General features: G+C 37.0%; 1 protein-coding gene across 1 annotated transcript in view; it reads right to left on the reverse strand.

Annotated features, from left to right (window-relative positions):
- Positions 1-11,052: 11,052 nt before the first annotated feature.
- Positions 11,053-18,365, reverse strand: part of LOC113227601 (ras-related protein Rab-31) — a 30,157-nt gene continuing 22,844 nt past the window's right edge. Inside the window, exons 4-6 of the mRNA XM_026460560.1 lie at positions 17,814-17,958; positions 15,157-15,274; positions 11,053-11,386 (exon numbers count right to left, since the gene is read on the reverse strand). Coding sequence (XP_026316345.1) covers positions 11,280-11,386; positions 15,157-15,274; positions 17,814-17,958 — 370 coding nt within the window. The 3' untranslated portion in view covers positions 11,053-11,279. The remainder of the gene's footprint in view (positions 11,387-15,156; positions 15,275-17,813; positions 17,959-18,365) is intronic.

The raw sequence follows: 18,365 nt of genomic DNA on the forward strand, positions 1-18,365 counted from the left end.
TAAGACAAATACGTAATAACTGACAGCTTGTAACGTCACTTTAAAAAATAATGTTGCCATATTATATCGCAGCCTTGTTGTAATGTAATTATCTAATAAGGCCACATCTGTAAAATGGCAATATTTCCAGAGAGAGATTTAAAGTTCTACCAACGAAATGACTCGATAACTTTTGATACTACCTCAGCTTGGATTCCAATTTTTGGATGGGATTATGTTCCACCCACTTCCCACATGGTCTGCTAATTCAGAAAAGTCGTTTAATTCTATAGCCCTGAGAGTAATAAGGCAGCATTATTTATTCAATCATAAACTGGCAATACAATTTATTTTTAATAATATTTAGATTGAAGTACTTGGTTCCAAAGTCATGAAATAAATTAAAAAAAAAAAACGTTTATTGTCTATAAAAATCCGACTGTAAATAACCGACACGACAACGTTAGTTCCTTTTTTGAAATGTCACAAACAAGATGGCGGCACTGGAACACGTCGTATACGTCAGAGGAATTTGTCTATGTCTTCCAAATTATGTTTTAAATTCTGGCTGATGTACTTATTGCTTTTCTATTTGACATTATTAAAATTAAATTGTGTAGTTATGTTGATTTTGTGTGCAATATCATATGTTAAGAAAATTAATCGTAGGTTTAGGATGGGGTAGTAACCGACTCGCTTGATGTTAATGCGTCCAACCCTTAAAAATTTACAGTACGTTGTACAGAGGGCGGTGAAGGCTTAAACGGGTAAGGCAATCTCCCTTCCTGCCGGAGTATATATTATATGTACAATGCTTTCTCAAACAATGCGTGGATATAATAAAAAGAACGAAAGATCAAATTAACGACACGTACGACTTTCGCCCTTATCAAATCAAAATTAAATGCAAAAAGTAATACCATAGACAATCAAGTTATTAGCCGTCAGGAGTTTACTGTTAGTAGATATATCCAAGGCCTTTTGAGAACCGGATGAAGTTTGTCTAAACGGGGTGATGATGTGGGGTCAGGACCTAACTGACAAGGTCCCTGTGCAGGCTTCTTTGCACAAGTTATAGTGCCCTTCTCGTATACCCTAGGGATCGGTAGGGTCACTATAAACAAAACTTATGTTATACTCCGTTCAACCATTTATTTAACTTTTGTCATATGCATGCTTCGGAAGTTCCGTAATTATTCATATACAACCGTAGATAAATAACTTCAATACTTCCTGGACTCTTTTATTTTTTAATTTAAGTGAAGCGACGTGCTCTTCAGCTCCGATATTTATCGAGCCAACATATTAACGAAGATTATTCAAGTTGATAAATTTTGGTACGCGTCTCATAAATTATAATGAAATGAAATATATAAATAATTATAATAATTTCTTATTGTTTGTTATAATGAATCGTCTGATTCTTCTCCATATGAACGGGAAACATAATTTAAATCATCATTAACATTATGTATTAATATTTGAGTACACAAATCGTCAAACGCAACATCACGATCCCAATCAGACAATGTCTTCTTTTTGACACGCTCATATTCACGATTAAGACTTCTTCCTAAATAAAATGGATTGTTGTAAAAAGTCTCATTAGGACATCACTAAATGATTAAAATTCGAACTGTCAAAACCACTCATCCGAAGAACAGAGTCCGATGTGATTATACAGCGGAACGAGGATAAATCCATAATATCGATATTGAAACTAAGGCCTATCTGTAGGAATTTCAGAATTTTTATATGTTATTTCATTTCGGAAATATAAAATTGAACAACGGTCGATCTGATATCTACAGCGTAGAACAACGATAAAAATGTAGTGTCTGAGAATAAGCAGTCTTGCATATAGGTCTTTGTTCTACGTATGAATCGAAAAGTTAAATAAATGGTTGTATACTCTGTGTAGATATATTTAAAAGTTTAGAGCAGTCATTAGAAAAGGCCTTACATGCCTGTGGTGCCAGATTCCCTTTTGAGAGGGGTTGTGCGGCGACTAAAAATGTTATCGGCGACTCGGCGATATTTAGGCTATGTTTGAAGTAGGAAAAGGTGATTTTAGGCTACCTAAAAAAATGACTTTTTTTGTTATTTTATTGTGACTCGGCAAAATGACTGCACCGCGCCTGATGGAAAGTGCGAATACAGCCCAGAGATGAGAGTAACGGATGGAAAACACAAATGAAAAGACTGGGGAATTACAAACTTGATTGGGTATTTTGTGGGGAATGGAGTTGTAGAACAACTCATTTGGGTGTTTGAGTATTTCTCCGTGTGAGGAATTGGGGAAATAAGAGAGTTCATATTCCCCAATTTTCGGCAGCAAGCAGAATTATAGAACTGTTTTCCTAGTTTTTTTAGGGATTTTATGGCTTGGGCGAATATCGGCTAGTTAACACACGTAAATTGGCGAATTAACTTCGCAAAAGTCTGGCAACACTGTTTCATACTTACTTTTCCGGCTAGGCTGCAGAGTTGTACGGTCTATAGTGTGTTCTTTTTAAAATTAATTTTAATATTTCCAATCATGTTTGAGAAAGAATATTTTATGGGAAAGACGAATATTGCTGTCAACATTTTCAGTGTCACAAACTACAAGCTGTAATAAAAAACATTCCAATCAAATTCTAATGCAACAAAATCATGAAAATGTTACGACCTTCAAGCATTTCACAAATTTGCATTTGTTTATAAATATAGCTTTTAAATATAGATTAAGGAAATTTTGTGCCTTATTTTTATTAACTGTGGTCTTATTTTGTATAATTTTTAATAATCGTTCAAAAGTACAGTAGATGGTCTAAGATACCTGACCGGTTTTCCCTTTGACATTGACCTTTTGGTTCTGAGATCCTTTTTACGCATTCTACAGAAATGTGGAAAGGAATTACCGTTTTTTGGTTGAAATTTATGTTATTTAATGTAATTAAAGATCGTTCAGTAATGATGCAATAAGAAAGTCACACCAATATGAATGTTACTGCTCAGAGGTTAAGTTTGTTTAACATTTCATCACACTGACCTACTTAGAACCAAATAGACGGGACCACCCCGGTCAGGTATCTTAGGTCACATACTGTACTTGCAATTTTGGACAAAGACGGTACGTAGAACTAAATAACTTTTACTCTCCAACGTTTAAGGTTCAATTTACAGTGCTGTAATTGAAGCAAATTTTTGTAACCATAATGAACCTTATTTCAGTTGTGTAACATACAAACTTGTCTTGTCTTGTTTAAAGGAATAAAATGGCATTTGCAGGGTTGCCAGTTTTGTTAATATTTTAAATAGTGATGTACTTGTTGTCGATAGTTTTATAGATGGATGTTCCTATCTACACTGACTTGTATCGCGATTAGCTGTGATCATGAATTATTGGCCCATGTTCAGCACAAATTCAAGCAGAGACAAATATTTACAATCATGGGGTATATATAACTAAGAGATATTTACAATCATAGGGCATAACTAAGAGCCTATACACAAGGCTTATTTTGTATCAGCCGTAAACGCGCTGTTGTGTGAATCGATTGAAAAGCGCGCAAACATCGCGTTGCAAAAGCAAGAAGCTTAAATAATCCACTGGAGTTTTCGTGTTTCATTTAAAAAAAATAACTGAAATTAACAAACAAAACTAAAATTAAAATCTCATCAAAATACAGACGCGCGTAGGTTCTTAAGTAACCATGTTTTTTTCCCTCAGAGCGGGACGCCTGTAAATTTAATATTGTTTTAAAAATAAAACACATGCTTATGATAGTTACGAAACGTTAAAAAGAATTAAAAATATTTAATGATTCAAAATTAAAACAGGAACTTATCTTGTGTTGTCTGATGGGCTTCTTTTAATTATTTTGGAGGAGCAATGCTTTCATTTGTCACGTTTAGTTGTTAAATACGTTCCATGGGCCCGAGATTCATTCCCGCCATAAACACGACAATGTAAAAGGCGCGGGCGATATGGCTTACTTGCTGCTATGCTTTCGCGCCATTCTTTTAAATTTATTGTCACGTGTGTCATGTTTTGTCAAAGCGGGACATGTTTAAGTATTTCGAGGACAGCGGGATACGAAGCCTAAAAGCGGGACTGTCCCGCTCAAAGTGGGACGTATGGTCACGTTAGGTATAACACAAAAGCACATTGACCATAAATTTGTACACATTGATATGTAAATACATATTTGTAGAGAAAATAACAAAATGTTATACTGGTTACATCTATTTGCCACAGTTCTTCTACAACAATATTTAAAGTTGTTACTAGAGCTTCCATTACAATGTTCAATGATACCTTGTCTGCCATTACATTGAGACCACGTTTAGAAAGAGATTCTTAGTTGGTAATGATGTTAACATGAGTTGTGAGATGAGTTTGTTGTGTGAATTTTAATTACACGTAAAATTGTTTTGAAATTGTTGTTTCATTTAGTTCTGTTACCCGAGGAACGTTTTCAGGTTTTATCAGGGTAAATAAAAGGAGTGGATCAGTGTTTTCGACACACACGAAGCGAGGCTTGTTCAGCACTAGGATACGAACAAATGTTGCGAGTGGTGGTAAGCTATACACATGCCTGTCCAAAACAGTTGCAGTGACACTCAGTGTTTTAAATCACTGCGCCTGCCGCCCTGAGACTAAACAAGTACCACGTGCCTGTAATTTCACCAACACCCTAATTCCTGTTCATAAGTGTCATGACATGACAATCGATAAACCCTAGTGCCATTAAGGGAAAATAACTATATTTTCGCTAATTTCCTTGTATTAAAAACCTACAACAAAACTTTCAGATAGCATGTATTTAAAAAAAAAATCATTCAATCGAATCCGTCTCGGTTGGGCACCCTTCGAGAAGCTCCGGGACGTCTTCTCGTACGCAATACCGCAGTCCTTGAAGACAAAAGTCTTCGAGCAGTGGTCGTCTGTCAGGCTCTGAGACGTGGTCACTTACTATGGGCCTCATAAAACAGCTCAAAGTCACTCAACGAGCTATGGAGCAAGCAATCTTGGTACTTGGTACTTGGTGCAACGGGCTGGTATCCGCAACTCGACGACAAAGCGCCTATTTTGCGTGTGGTGGGTGCAGGGTCCTACTCGTGCCACCCAAGCTCCTCCAGGAATCTCAGCAGCCTTCTTGGTTTGCTGAAGACTTCGGGGAGCGACCTTGGCACTCCAAGGTATTTTGCCCTGTAGTTGGCCACGCCGGAGCACTGAAGTAGGATGTGCGCAGCCGTTTCCTCCCCCTCCATGCACGCTCTGCATAGAGGGCTGTCTGTGATACCTAAATTGAAAAGGTGTTTATTATATGGACCATGACCCGTTAGGGCGGCAGTTAGAGTGCGAAGCTCTTGCCTTTTAAGTTTAATTAGTATTCGAGATAGACTGGCATTGAGCGTTGGGAGTGCTTCCCTCGCCTGTCTACAAACCGTAAGGGTGGTCCATGTATTATTATGTGAAGATTTTGTACCTTTGTGTATAGTTGTTCTAGACCATTGGGAGGGGAGGGACACTATCGGTTCTGGTCCTACAGCGTCCGTCTCCGACCCTTTCCTGGCTAGTTCATCTGCTGCATCATTGCCACGTGAGCCGCTGTGTCCTTTAATCCACTGAAGAGTTACGTGGTTTTGTATACATACCTCCATGAGTGCTTGATGGCATTCGTAAATGAGCCCTGAGTTTATGTCATAGCTATTCAGTGCTTGAAGTACTGACATACTGTCGGAGAGTATTCGAATGGAGTAGTTCTTTACTCTTCTCGCTATGATTGCTTCTGCTGCCAACTTGATGCCCATGCATTCAGCCTGGAATACTGTGTTGTGGTCACCAAGCGGTGCTGATATCCTGATATTGAGGTCTTCTGAGAATACCCCAGTACCTGTTCCTGAGTTTGTTTTAGATCCGTCGGTGAAGACTCGGACCTCTCTGGGGTTCAGTCCTTCGTTGGGATCTTCAAATAATTGTATCTTATATTTCTTGTCAAAGATGTATTGTTTTGGGATCCTATCCACAACCGCCTCCAGTAGCGGTTCCTCATTGACAGACTTGTAGAGGATTTCTGTATGTGGGGTCCTCATGTGCTTCCAGAGGCCGGCTCTGTTTAGACGCACTGCTGTTGACGCCGCTTCCTGTCTGATGAACAGTGGGAGGGGTCGAAGGTCCAGCATCGCTTCGAGGGCTGCAGTTGGAGTTGTCCTCATGCAGCCCGTCGTCGCCATGCACGCTAGTCTTTGGAATTTGTCCAGTTTGTCGGTTGCGGTCGTCAGCTTGGTTCGTGGCCACCATACTATCGCGCCGTAACTGATCATGGGTCTTATCACCGCAGTGTAGAGCCATAGTGTAATCTTGGGTGAAAGTCCCCATTGTTTACCCACCATTCTATGGCACTGCCAGAAGGTGATAGTGGCTTTTTTAATTTTGTTGTCCATATGTTTGTTCCAGTTCAACTTGTTGTCCAGTATTACTCCCAAGTACTTGACTTCGGTTGATATCTGTAGTTCTGTGCTGAAGAGTTTGGGTAATCGGTAGTTACCTAGTAGTCGTTTGTTGGTAAACATTACTAGTTCCGTCTTTGTTGGATTTACCGATAGTTCATATGCTCTGCACCATCTTTCCACAATTCGGAGAGCCGCTTGTGTAATGTCGCAAAGTGTGTTGGCATAGTTTCCTGTTACCAGTATAGCTATGTCATCAGCATATCCTATTGTATAGAAATGTTCTTTGTTGAGTTTAATGATAAGGTCATTTACGACCATGTTCCACAGCAGAGGCGACAATACCCCTCCTTGAGGGCACCCCTTCGCTACTATTGCCCATGGGGTCTCATTTGCTGTTGTTTTTATTGGAGCAAGCAATGCTCGGCATTTCTCTACGTGATCGAATCAGAAATGAGGAGATCCGTAGAAGAACGAAAGTCACCGACATAGCTCGAAGGATTAGCAAGTTGAAGTGGCAGTGGGCAAGGCACATAGCTCGTACAATTGATGGCCGTTGGGGCAAAAAAGTGGGACGGTTCCCTACTAGATGGACAGATGACCTGGTAAGGGCGGCGGGTAACATGGATGCACGTCGCGTCCGATCAGCTGGTCTGGAAATCTTTGGGGGAGGCCTATGTTCAGCAGTGGACGTCTTCAGGCTGATATGATGAAATAAATTCTGTATATTATGCAAAATAACACAGGTATAACCTTGAAATAATAAATCTGTTGTATCTTGTAACCAAATCAGCGACTAATTCTAAAATTTTGCGACTAGAACCGACTTATTCTGTGTGCAATCAGATCTAAGTTAGGAGGTGGTTCTAGATTCAAAAATGGTGCCGCCGGAATAAGCTTAATCCAGCGTGTATACACCTTAATAACTTCAAAACGAGATAACGACTAAATTTAGTTTTTTACGACTAGAACCGACAAAATCACGACTTTTTTAGTGTAACGGGGCCGCTGGTATAAGCTTATTCCAGCGTGAACAGTAAAACACCCTTATAGCTTTTAAACGGCGGACCGACTAATAGATACATAGTTAAAATAAAAATAAATTTTGTTAAAGAATAAGGCAAATTTTTAAGTTTTTAGAGTTATTTAACGTCAGAAATAAAGCTTTTATTATTATTACTTCCAGGCTATTGACCAGCGTCATCTATTTATAAGACGGAGAATTATGACCTTTTTCAGAGCGATCTGTAGTATAGAGTAAGCAGTCCTATTGATTATTGGTCCGTGGTATAATTGTTTATGTAAAAAAACAAACCTAATTTTTACAAAAATATCCATTTATTTTAATTCGATATAATTATGTATCACAATATTAAATATTTAGTCTAAAGGCAAGTGCACTTATTAATTAATAAAATTGTCTATTCTTTTGCAACATTTACTTTAAGAACTAAACAATAACGTGCATTTAAACGAATAACTTATACAAGGTGAATTTTTAATCGTATTATGATGGCTCAGGGCTTTTACTGCAGCCATTGTTCTATTGTCGATGATATATAGCTAATAACTCGGAGCCAAGGTCAACAGCTAAAAAACAACACTTTTTGTCACATCTGGCTGCGGCATATTATGCCCTTCGTTAATTGTCTTATTGTATCTGTATAATAATATTTTTTACTTAATTTATGATATTATATACTATTTCATTTAATATACTGAACCAGCCCCTAAAATACACTCATTGATATATTTGGAGGAAAGAAAATCTAGCTAAGAAAAGGTTGAATTATGATAATAACTCTGGCCACATATACAGAACATTTAACCAAAATCAAAAGACGATTGAAGATATTGTTATTTCAAATGAAATCAGCTTGAAATGACGATTGAAGTTATTCTTTTTACAAATTAAATCTAAAAAAAGGAACAGTTGAAGTAATTCTTTTTTCAAATTAAATCAAAAGACAATTGAAGTTATTTCTTTTTACAAATTAAATCTAAATAAAAGAACGGTTGAAGTCGTTCCTTTTTCAAATTAAATGAAAAGATGATTGAAGTAATCTTTTTCTCAAATTAAACGTTCTGGTCCATGTGGACGTGGCTCATTATGAACATTGTTATCATAATTAAGCCTTTTTAAGCATTCCTCTGTGACAAAAAGTACATTAAATAGATTTCTTTAAAACTTTACAATTATTAAATTCGTAGTTATCGAACGTTCAAAGATTGTCTAAAAATTATTATTTGATTTTATAAAAAAGTCGAATAGATATTAATATAACAATAATATGAATAAAATATAGTATATTTTTTTAAGTTCCGAAAGAAATACATACTGGCTGATGTATAATCCTTTATTGTCAATTATGATAGTATTTCCGTATAACTGAACCATTTTAATACGCACTAAAGTTTATAACAGATCGCTCTTAAATTTATATAAGTCTGTCTTTTTTGAAGGTGGAGTAAAATGACAGTTCACTGAGCAAAAGTGTTGCCCGTTTACAAGTAGCTAGTGATTGCAGTCGATAAATATTCTATCGACCATCGACTGGATATTGGTCACGCTTATAGAATAAATAGCCGAACTATTTTCATTTCAATCATCCTCTGCCTATTATTTGTCCAACTGCTCGGTACAGGTTTGTTTGAATTGTTAATTTTTGTAAATTCATACATACATACTCTAAATTAAGAAGAATGTCTATAAAAAATAGGAGACATTTTAAAATTTTTAATTTAAATTTAATACACGTAACCAATTTCGCTTGTCGTTTTTTAAAATGTATATGATTACACATTGTCAAAATAAGAATAATCACTAGAACGTCTGTCGTAACATTCACAATATCGATAAAACTATCGACAACAACTACTAGACTATTTAAAATTTTATGAAAACGGCAACCCTTCAAATGTCATTATACTCAGTCTTCAAAAAAGACGTGACCGTCAGGATTGCTGGTCGCCTGTCGCATCTGGCGCTGAGAGTATATTCAAGAATTGCGACCTTCCCGAATCAAAGGTATACGCTTCCTATCTACAGTAGTTAAAAAAATATAACCGATTAAAATTTTACGAAGAAGTGCCTGATCAAATTTAAAAAAGCAAAAGTTTTTAGTGCGTAATACAAAGGGCAGGCGTTGGTACTTCTTCGTAAAATTTTCAATCGTTTATATTTTTTAACTAATGTAGATAGGAATCGCAAACCTTTAATTCGTGAAGGTAGCCAATAGGTAGTAATTATTGGTAATACATACTTCTGGAAAATCTGCTCCCTTCGTGCTGAACAAAGTGACGACCAGCCATCCTGGCGTCAGAATGGCTGGTCAATAATATTTTCGATTTCTCAGAATATATCAAAGGTAGCAATGCTTGAATATACACTCGGTACCAGATGCGACGGCGACCAGCCATCCTGACGGTCACTAAAAGACAGACTATAGGTGATTTACGGTAAAAATGGCTAACAATAGTTTTCGGAACTTTTAGTATGACATTCGGTTTTTTCAAAAATATTCGCATTTTGTATAGACGCATTTTTAATTTACTTTTCATAGCTTTTTTGTAATAAAATCCATTCGTCATCAATTATTTTAATTACGTTTTTGTTATACAAAGTTCTTAAGTTTACGCTAGTCTTGGTTTTTTAATATTAAGTGTTTATTTTTTCGTATAATAATATCAGTTCTTATCTTAACAATTAAAAATATTATCATTGTTTCGTCTTGTTGTGTCCCATCATCAGCCTCGTAACCAACTTCATAAAGTTTTTTACGTTCCACCAAGTCGTAAGAACTATGGCCAGAACGAGATTGTTTCACGTCTTACAACAACATACAAGTCTTTTATTAGTACAATTGACATTTTCGCGAATACTATTTAATATACTAAAAGAGTAATTATAATATATATTAAATTTTTAATTTAATTATAATATATACTAAAAGAGTAATTTATCCACCTTAGCGGTTACCTGTAATAATTGTTAAACTGTACAATAAAAAATTGTGTAATTTTCTACTATTTGGTATTTATCATAATTTTAATTTTTAATTTCGATTGCGTTTTACTGCAAATTTTACAAATATGATTATTACAAATTTTTTCTTTTTTTTTTACAATTTTTAGTTTTTATTATTGTTACTATGTCACGTCATGCTTTTTTTCTGTGATAATTGGCAACAGTTACTGGTCATGTAAATTACTTTTTAAGTTTTACAATGTATGCTGTTGGATGTAATTTATAAATAAATAAAAATAAATAAATTAGTGGACTGGAATGAGATGCGAGTGGCTAGTTCATTGGTGGGTAGATGAGCTTGCAGCACAGGGATTTCCGTGTTTGTCCACGTTGGTATTAAGAGTGTATACTATCTCAGCTCGAATTTTTTACCGTACTTATACTACGACGAGCGATAGGGACACTGGCTTTATTTTTTTTACAAACGAAATTAAAGCTGTTTGAAAAATCTATATCGTATACCATTACGTGTTCTATTAGTTCAATTGAGATAAAAAAAATCTTTTTTTTTCTTGTAAAATTTCGAGGTCAATTTTCTATAGTGAAAACTTCTAGGAATCGTGTTTTCACACCGTATAGTAAATCAGTGTATATCCTCTATTTTACTGTATGTAGTTTTTCCAACGTGATTGATTCTACACTTTCACTGTAATGCGAAATCAACCAAAGCCACTTGAGGTTGTATAAACTCTGTCTGTCAACGCAGTGTGTCCAAATTATATATTCGTGTCCCATGGTCTAACAGCACAAGGTACTCTGCGAATGTCGCCCTGCGTGTTACACAGGGCATTAGTGTCCCAATGGTGAAAAAGTGTTCCAAGGATAGGATTGGCTAGCAGCATATGGTTTTCTGAGGGTCGCCGTGTGCCATATCGCTGAGGGTCCAAGCTGGCAACTCCACGCGGCCTGTGTGGGTTGCCTGTTCTTCTGTTGTTGCTCCTGGGAACAAGTACTTGGATTATTTGGGTATTCTTGAATAGTTCATGGATTATGAATTGTTACAGTCCATTTCACGTAGGATGGGTACGGGACATTTAAAATTTTTACGTTGCCATATTGTTTTTAACTAATCTCTCAACCAGGTTATAAAAAGAAATAGTAAATTTGTTATAATATACCAAAAACAATAGTTATTTGTTGTACAACGCGAGTGCTTAAATAAGTGATGTACGACAAATCGCGTATTTGAACGTGTCATTATCTTTTTTTTTCATCGAAAGAAAAAGTTAGGTGCACCCTTAGAGGATGGAAAAAAATAGTCTAAGGGTGCACCAGATTCAATCGTCAAGTTCGAATTTCAAATACCTTTTCCACGCTAGCGTGCAAAAAACGTTTTTGCGCGCAGATTTCTAATGAGAAAGAAAGTCTTTCCGAGCTAGTGAGGTGAAAACAATTTGTCGCAATTGTAATTTTAAGTACAGTATATCGACCCCTCCGACGTAAAGTATCGTATGTCGAAATTACCAAGTTTACAGAGGAGCCTTTTAAATATTCTGAATTCACTGAGAGAAGCACAACACGTGACTTTAGCATTTCTCATTTTTATTCGACAAAGCTCGCTACTCACATAGAGTATTATAAAATCCTAGATATCGGTTAGAGGATGCATTAGATGATCACTCTATTTGAGTAACGAGCTTTGCCGAATAAAACAGAGAACTTTAAAACGCTTCCCTGTAAACTTGGCAATTACGACATACGATACTTTACGTAGGAGGGGTCGAATTATTATGTATATAGAAACAGAAATTATAAAGACAAAAATAAATTACCCCAACTACTTGATGTGTAAAATGGAATATTTATCAAAAGAGATACGCTATACAATCGATAAATCGAATCGATGCTGGCTGGTCGTTTTCTTTTGTTTTGAGCTTTGTTTGACGTTTGTGAAGGGTAGGTAACCTATCACAAACCCGAATTTTTTTTCCGAAATAGCGTTTGTTCGAATTTTCATTACACCGAAAACTGAATTATAACGGAACCGTTGGTCTTTCAGGATATGTTGGATGTTTATCGCAAAGATACGATTAGGTTAGGTTAAGTTAGGTTTAAAAGAACAAAAACATTTTCCTCTCAAAATTACTTTCGTTCGTTCGTTGCTGTTGATTTTATATTTTGTTGTTGACTTTATGTTTGGTTGTTACTGATTTTTTTATTTGTTGTGTAGTTTTTTTAGTAAGTCGATAACATAATAATTATTTGTTTTAAAATAAATTAATTATTTGTTCTTAAATTATTGGTCTCTAAATTGATTCTCTCTTCGTTGCATGACGTTAATTTCACCAGCACCCTTACCCTTCAAAACCGAAACACAGTAATGCTGACATTACTGCTTGGCGGCAGAAACAGGTAAGGTTACTTACCTGCAGTACTTCCCTGGGCGAATTCTTTCACAAGGAGCTCTACTATAACTATTAATACAAAGATCGAACACTCAGAAAAAATTCCTTCGATCCGGCCGGATTCGAACCGACGTCTTCTAGCATACCGTGTCAGACGCTATACCAACTAGACCGGGAGAAATAGTTTTTTTTTAACATTTATTCTACGTGTTTACGTGTATTTAGTCTACGTGTGTACCTGCTACGTGGGCACCTGCGAAGCAGGGTTTCCCTAGTGCGCGGGGCATGAGTGTGTGCGTTATTTATTTATTCATATTTATATTTCAATTACTTTTATTTTTAAGTGTTCCGGGTTCAATTCCCGAACCGACAAGATAGTTTAGTTTGGTTTATTTCACTCATCGGAGATATCACATCTCCCTGTCTCACGCGTGGTTGCAGTTGGATAGGATTAGAGCTCTGATCCTGTAATCGGACTGACACAGTGGCGTTTTTGTATAAGTACCTTAACACCTTTATATACCTATAGTCTATTTGGCACCTTTGGAGAGACTGCAGCACCGCCCAGGTCTCGATCGAATCAAAGGCCTTCTCATAGTCCACAAACGCTAAGCAAAGTGGCTGGTTATATATCCTATAATATAAACTGCCTCCGTGGCCGAACGGTTACCATGCCGGACTGCCACGCAGAGGTCCCAGGTTCGATTCCCAGGCCGGGAGAAATGTTTGTATGGCTTACATTTATTTCTCTCGTGAGTTTGGGTGTAATTTGTGGTTGTCTATGTGTGTGTCCATGGCATCCGCGACACAGGGTTTCCCTAGTGCGGGGCTATGTTGAGTGTGTGCGTTATTTATTTATTATTATTATTCGGTCTTCTGTATGACCTGCCGCAGCGTATGGATGTGGTCTATGGTACTAAAACCCTTTCGGAAACCGGCTTGTTCGGGAGGTTTGGAAGTCGTCAAACCTGCGAGCGAGACGATTCGTGATAACTCTCGAAAACAACTTATAGATATGGCTCAGAAGCGAGATTGGCCGATAGTTCTTGAAGAGTGTTTTATCACCCTTTTTGAAGAACAGAACGACCTCGCTTCTGCCCCATGCCTTCGGCGTTTGACTTTCGACGATGACAGAATTGAAAAGCTTCTGGGGGACTTTAAGTATCGGCTTGTCGCCCGCTCTCAGAAGTTCTGTAGTGATTCCAGCATCGCCCGCCGCTTTATTGTTCTTGAGTTGTTTGAGAGCCACACTAATCTCATACAGCCTGACGTCCGGGATATCTTCGGTATAATGTCGGGTAAGCTTGGCTCTGGGATCTTTTAACCTCGCTTTCAACAGGTGCTTTCGTGGAGTATAGCTGTCGATAGAAACTCTCTATCTCCCTCAGGATTTCAGGCTTAGATGAAATGATGCTACCGTCATCAGTTTTTAGCTTCGTCAGTTAGCTTTGCCCAATAGATAGATCTCTCGCGAACACCTTGGAGCCTTTGTTCCACTCAATGGCCGCTTTAATACGCTCTGTATTAAATTGGCGTATGTCGCTAGTCAAATCGCAGTCGCAGTCGCTTCGATATCTGCCTATTTAGCCGCCTGTAGTGACTTGCATCCTCTGAGTTCTGTAGCCTCATTTCATTTCTATGTTCCATGAGTTGGATGTAAGTACTTTGAGTGTATATAACCAGGAATAGAGACGAAATGTTATTCAATTTGTTTGAAATTCTGGCATAATGTGGCAACTGCGCTCCGATTGGCTAGCCTGAGTTCGAAACAATAGACGGGTGTCGTCAACTGTTTCACTTCAAATCGGCCAGTTTAACTTGAGCTTTGCTATGATGGACGAAAATTGAAATATTACATATTTAATATTTAATTACCGATGAAATTTAATTCCGTTTGTTTTGTAATTATATGTTTTGCTGTTTTTCCTCACACCATGGAATGGAACAGCACGTCATTGTTAGAGTGATTATGTTTATTATAATAAATACAAAATATTTTTGAAATATACGGATTCGTACACACAGGTCAGTTGTTGGCGATGTCTATATTTCAGTGCAAACGAGAGTTGATATTTATAAGTGATGTTTCACTGATGAATTACCAGGAATGTGTGGCCCTTATTTCGTCTCTATTTCTGGTTATATACTCGATGTCTGTTACTCGAGTAAAATAAATAAAAGGTTCCAATAAAAGGTTCTTCAGTCTGCACTTGAACGTTTCCTCACAACATTCGTAACAAGTTACTCCTACAGGTGTTTCCAGTTCAGTGGGAACGGTGCGAACGGGACAATTAGTGATCTTTGAGACTGAGATGTAGGTACAGTATGTGTATGATAAAGATTCACTGACACGTGTGAGCTTACCTGCGGGCAAGGGGTCAAGCCCATCGGACGAGTCGTACGAACGGAGGGAGGACATGAGCGTGGTTGAGGACAGATGCAGCAGTGCCGTCGCTGTACTCAGGAATACGTGTTCGATTCCCTGCGAAAGAAAGAAAAATCCATTTTTTTAAAAGAAATACGTATTAACTGATATTCCCACAGACCTTTTTTTTCTTCCGTGGTATATCCTATAGTGTCAATTATGATAGTATTTCTACGGATTTCTTTTTTTTTATATAATGTTAAGTGACGGGACGAACAAGTCGTGCGCCTGATGGTAAGCTACACGCCTGTCCGTAACAGTTGCAGTGTCACTCAGTGATATTACTGCTTGGCGCAGAAATAGATAAAGTGGCAGTACTTCCCTGGACGAACTCTTTCGCAAGAAACTCTACTGCTACTAAAAATGGTTCAATTATGTGTAATGGAACCATTTTTATATGCACCAAGGTATATAAAATATATAAGGTCGCTTTTAAATTTATATTAGTCCGACTTTTTTGAAGATGGAGTAAAATCGACCCCTCCTACGTAAAGTATCGTATGTCGAAATAATAATAAAAAAGACAATAATGTTACACAATATATTATTAACGTTGGATTAAATTTCAATAGAATCGACATATCGCACTGCTATTGTAATAGTGTTGTAACTCAAAGTATGTGAAATTCGAGATTATACTAATGCTGAACGAAAAATTTGAATATGGTAGGGAACAATTAAAAGATATCTACTTAATTCGAAACGAGACAAAACTTTTTGTAAGTCTTTACGCAAACATCAGTATATATTGGCGAGTAAAAAATTGTTTAGATGTCTGTAATAAACTTTAACCGTGTAGGTTTAAATATAAATTATATAAAATTTAAATCGACCCCTCCTACGTAAAGTATCGTAAGTCGAAATTGCCAAATTTACAGGGGAGCGTCTTAAAGTTCTGAATTCACTGAAATAAGTATAACACGCGACTTTAGCATTTCTCATTTTTATTCGGCAACACTCGTTATTCACATAGAGTATTATAAAATCCTAGATATCGGTTAGATGGTCTGTTACGCTTCCATGTATACTTGGCAATTTCGACATACGACCTTTACGTAGGAGGGGTCGAAATGATAGGTCATTGAGCAAAAATGTTGCCCGTTTGCAAGTAGCTAGTGATTGCCGTCGATAAATATTCTATCGGCTATCGATTGCACGTTGGTCATGATTATGCAATAAATAGCAGAACTTGTTTCATTTGAATCACCAGCGGTCCATTATTCGTCCAACTGCTGGGCACCGGTTCGTACATTCACACATTGCATTTAGAACTATGTCTATTAAAAATACAAAGAGGAGAGACAGTTTAAAGTTTCTCATTTTAATTCAATATAGATCAAACCCGCCCGTGCTTGTTAAATAATAACAATGTCACATGTGATAAAGGACCAACTCCCTTATCGTTGGCCAAAGAATTAATGGCGAGACCCGGTGGTGCTTAGCACCTCTGACTGCGAGTTCGTATGGAAAGAGGACGGAGTTCCATGGGAGGTTCTTCATGGTACTCCACGAGTCCTGTAGGCTGTAGATTTTAGCAAAATAATATATATCATCATAATTACATTATAATCTCAATTAGAGGTGGGCGTTTAAACGAAAAGCACTTAAAAAATCTGCTTTTTAAAATAAACGCATAAGCACGCTTTTCATTTTAAGCGTAAGCGTTGATCACTGGTCAGTTCTATAGGTACTCAACAATTTCATTTTTTTAAATGTTTCCTAAACAAATTAATGCAACATAACGTTGCAAGCTTTTTTAAACATAAAGTCTATGCGCTTAACGTTTTTCTAAACGACTTTTTAAGCGTCAAACTAAAAAGCGTTTAAGTGAAAAGCGCTTTTACAAGCACGCTTTTTAAGCCTACGTTTTAACGTTAAAAATATAAGCAGTTTTTTTTTGCATTTCGACGGTTAACAACTACAAAAGTTAAACAACTTATGTTTTTGAACGCTTTTAAACGCCAATGAACAAAATGTTAATATAACAATGTTATTTTAAATTTTTATTGAATTGATATTCAATTATTTTTTGTGAAATTACTCCACTAGTTTGTTGTAATCATTAATACAACGATCGAACACTACAACAAACTAGTGGAGTAATTTCACAAAAAATAATTGAATATCAATTCAATAAAAATTTAAAATACAGTGAATAGCGACATCTCTCGCCAGGACTAGTAGCTGTAAAGGTACTAACTGGGTGATAAATCTTTCATAGATTTCTCATAGATGGCGCTACGACTAAAAAGTCGTTGAAAAACCAAATACAAAGACACAATAACAATGTTATGTCATAAATAAAAATAAAACACGTTTTTTTCAAAAAACTTACATATCTTAAAATCTTTAGTGGTCTACTCCTGCGTTTCGCCATCAACACAACTTTGCAAGCTTGTTTTAACATAAAGGTCTATGCGTTTAAACGTTTTCTAAACGGTTTCGTTAGTTTAAAACTAAAAAAATAAGCAGTTTTTCCCATCTCTAATCTCAATGGTATTACAGGTTTCAAAAAACTTAGAACATTGGTACAGTTATGATAACCAAATACGTGATGGCAAAGCGAGTCATTCTAAGTCCTGTTGTGACTTCATACCTGATCGTGTAAAGCAGACGTCTCGCAGTAAAGCGCTCCAATGTCAGCAGCGTACTGTGCCGCGTCGTTGGTAGGCACGGCTCGCGACTCTGACAAGTCACATTTGTTGCCTACCAGTGAGAGGACCATGGGTTCTGGGACGTTACTGTAAATATTAGTAGTACATTGTAAAGGGCGGTAAATAAGGAATTACGAAAGAGACTCTAGACTTAGGGCTTTCGGAGTCGAGGTTCGTAATTCCCGTACCGCCCGTGAAATATAAAATTGTTTTTTATGTTCATGTCTAGTCATAGTTCCACACTTGCATTTAAATTGTATGATTGCATTGCAGGCTAACTTGATTATAACGCCCCAAATAAAACTGCCTCCATGGCCGAACGGTTAGACGGACTGCCACGCAGAGGTCCCAGGTTCGATTCCCGGGCCGGGTGAAATATTTGTATGGCCTATATTTATATCTCTCGTGAGTTTGGGTGTAATTTGTGTGTGTCCATGGCACCAGTGACACAGGGTTACCCTTTTAAGGTTAGTACGGAGCTATGTTGAGTGTGT

Source organism: Hyposmocoma kahamanoa, unplaced genomic scaffold (assembly GCF_003589595.1).
Source record: "Hyposmocoma kahamanoa isolate Upper Pololo Valley unplaced genomic scaffold, ASM358959v1 211, whole genome shotgun sequence".
Classification (NCBI taxonomy): Eukaryota; Metazoa; Arthropoda; class Insecta; order Lepidoptera; family Cosmopterigidae; genus Hyposmocoma; species Hyposmocoma kahamanoa.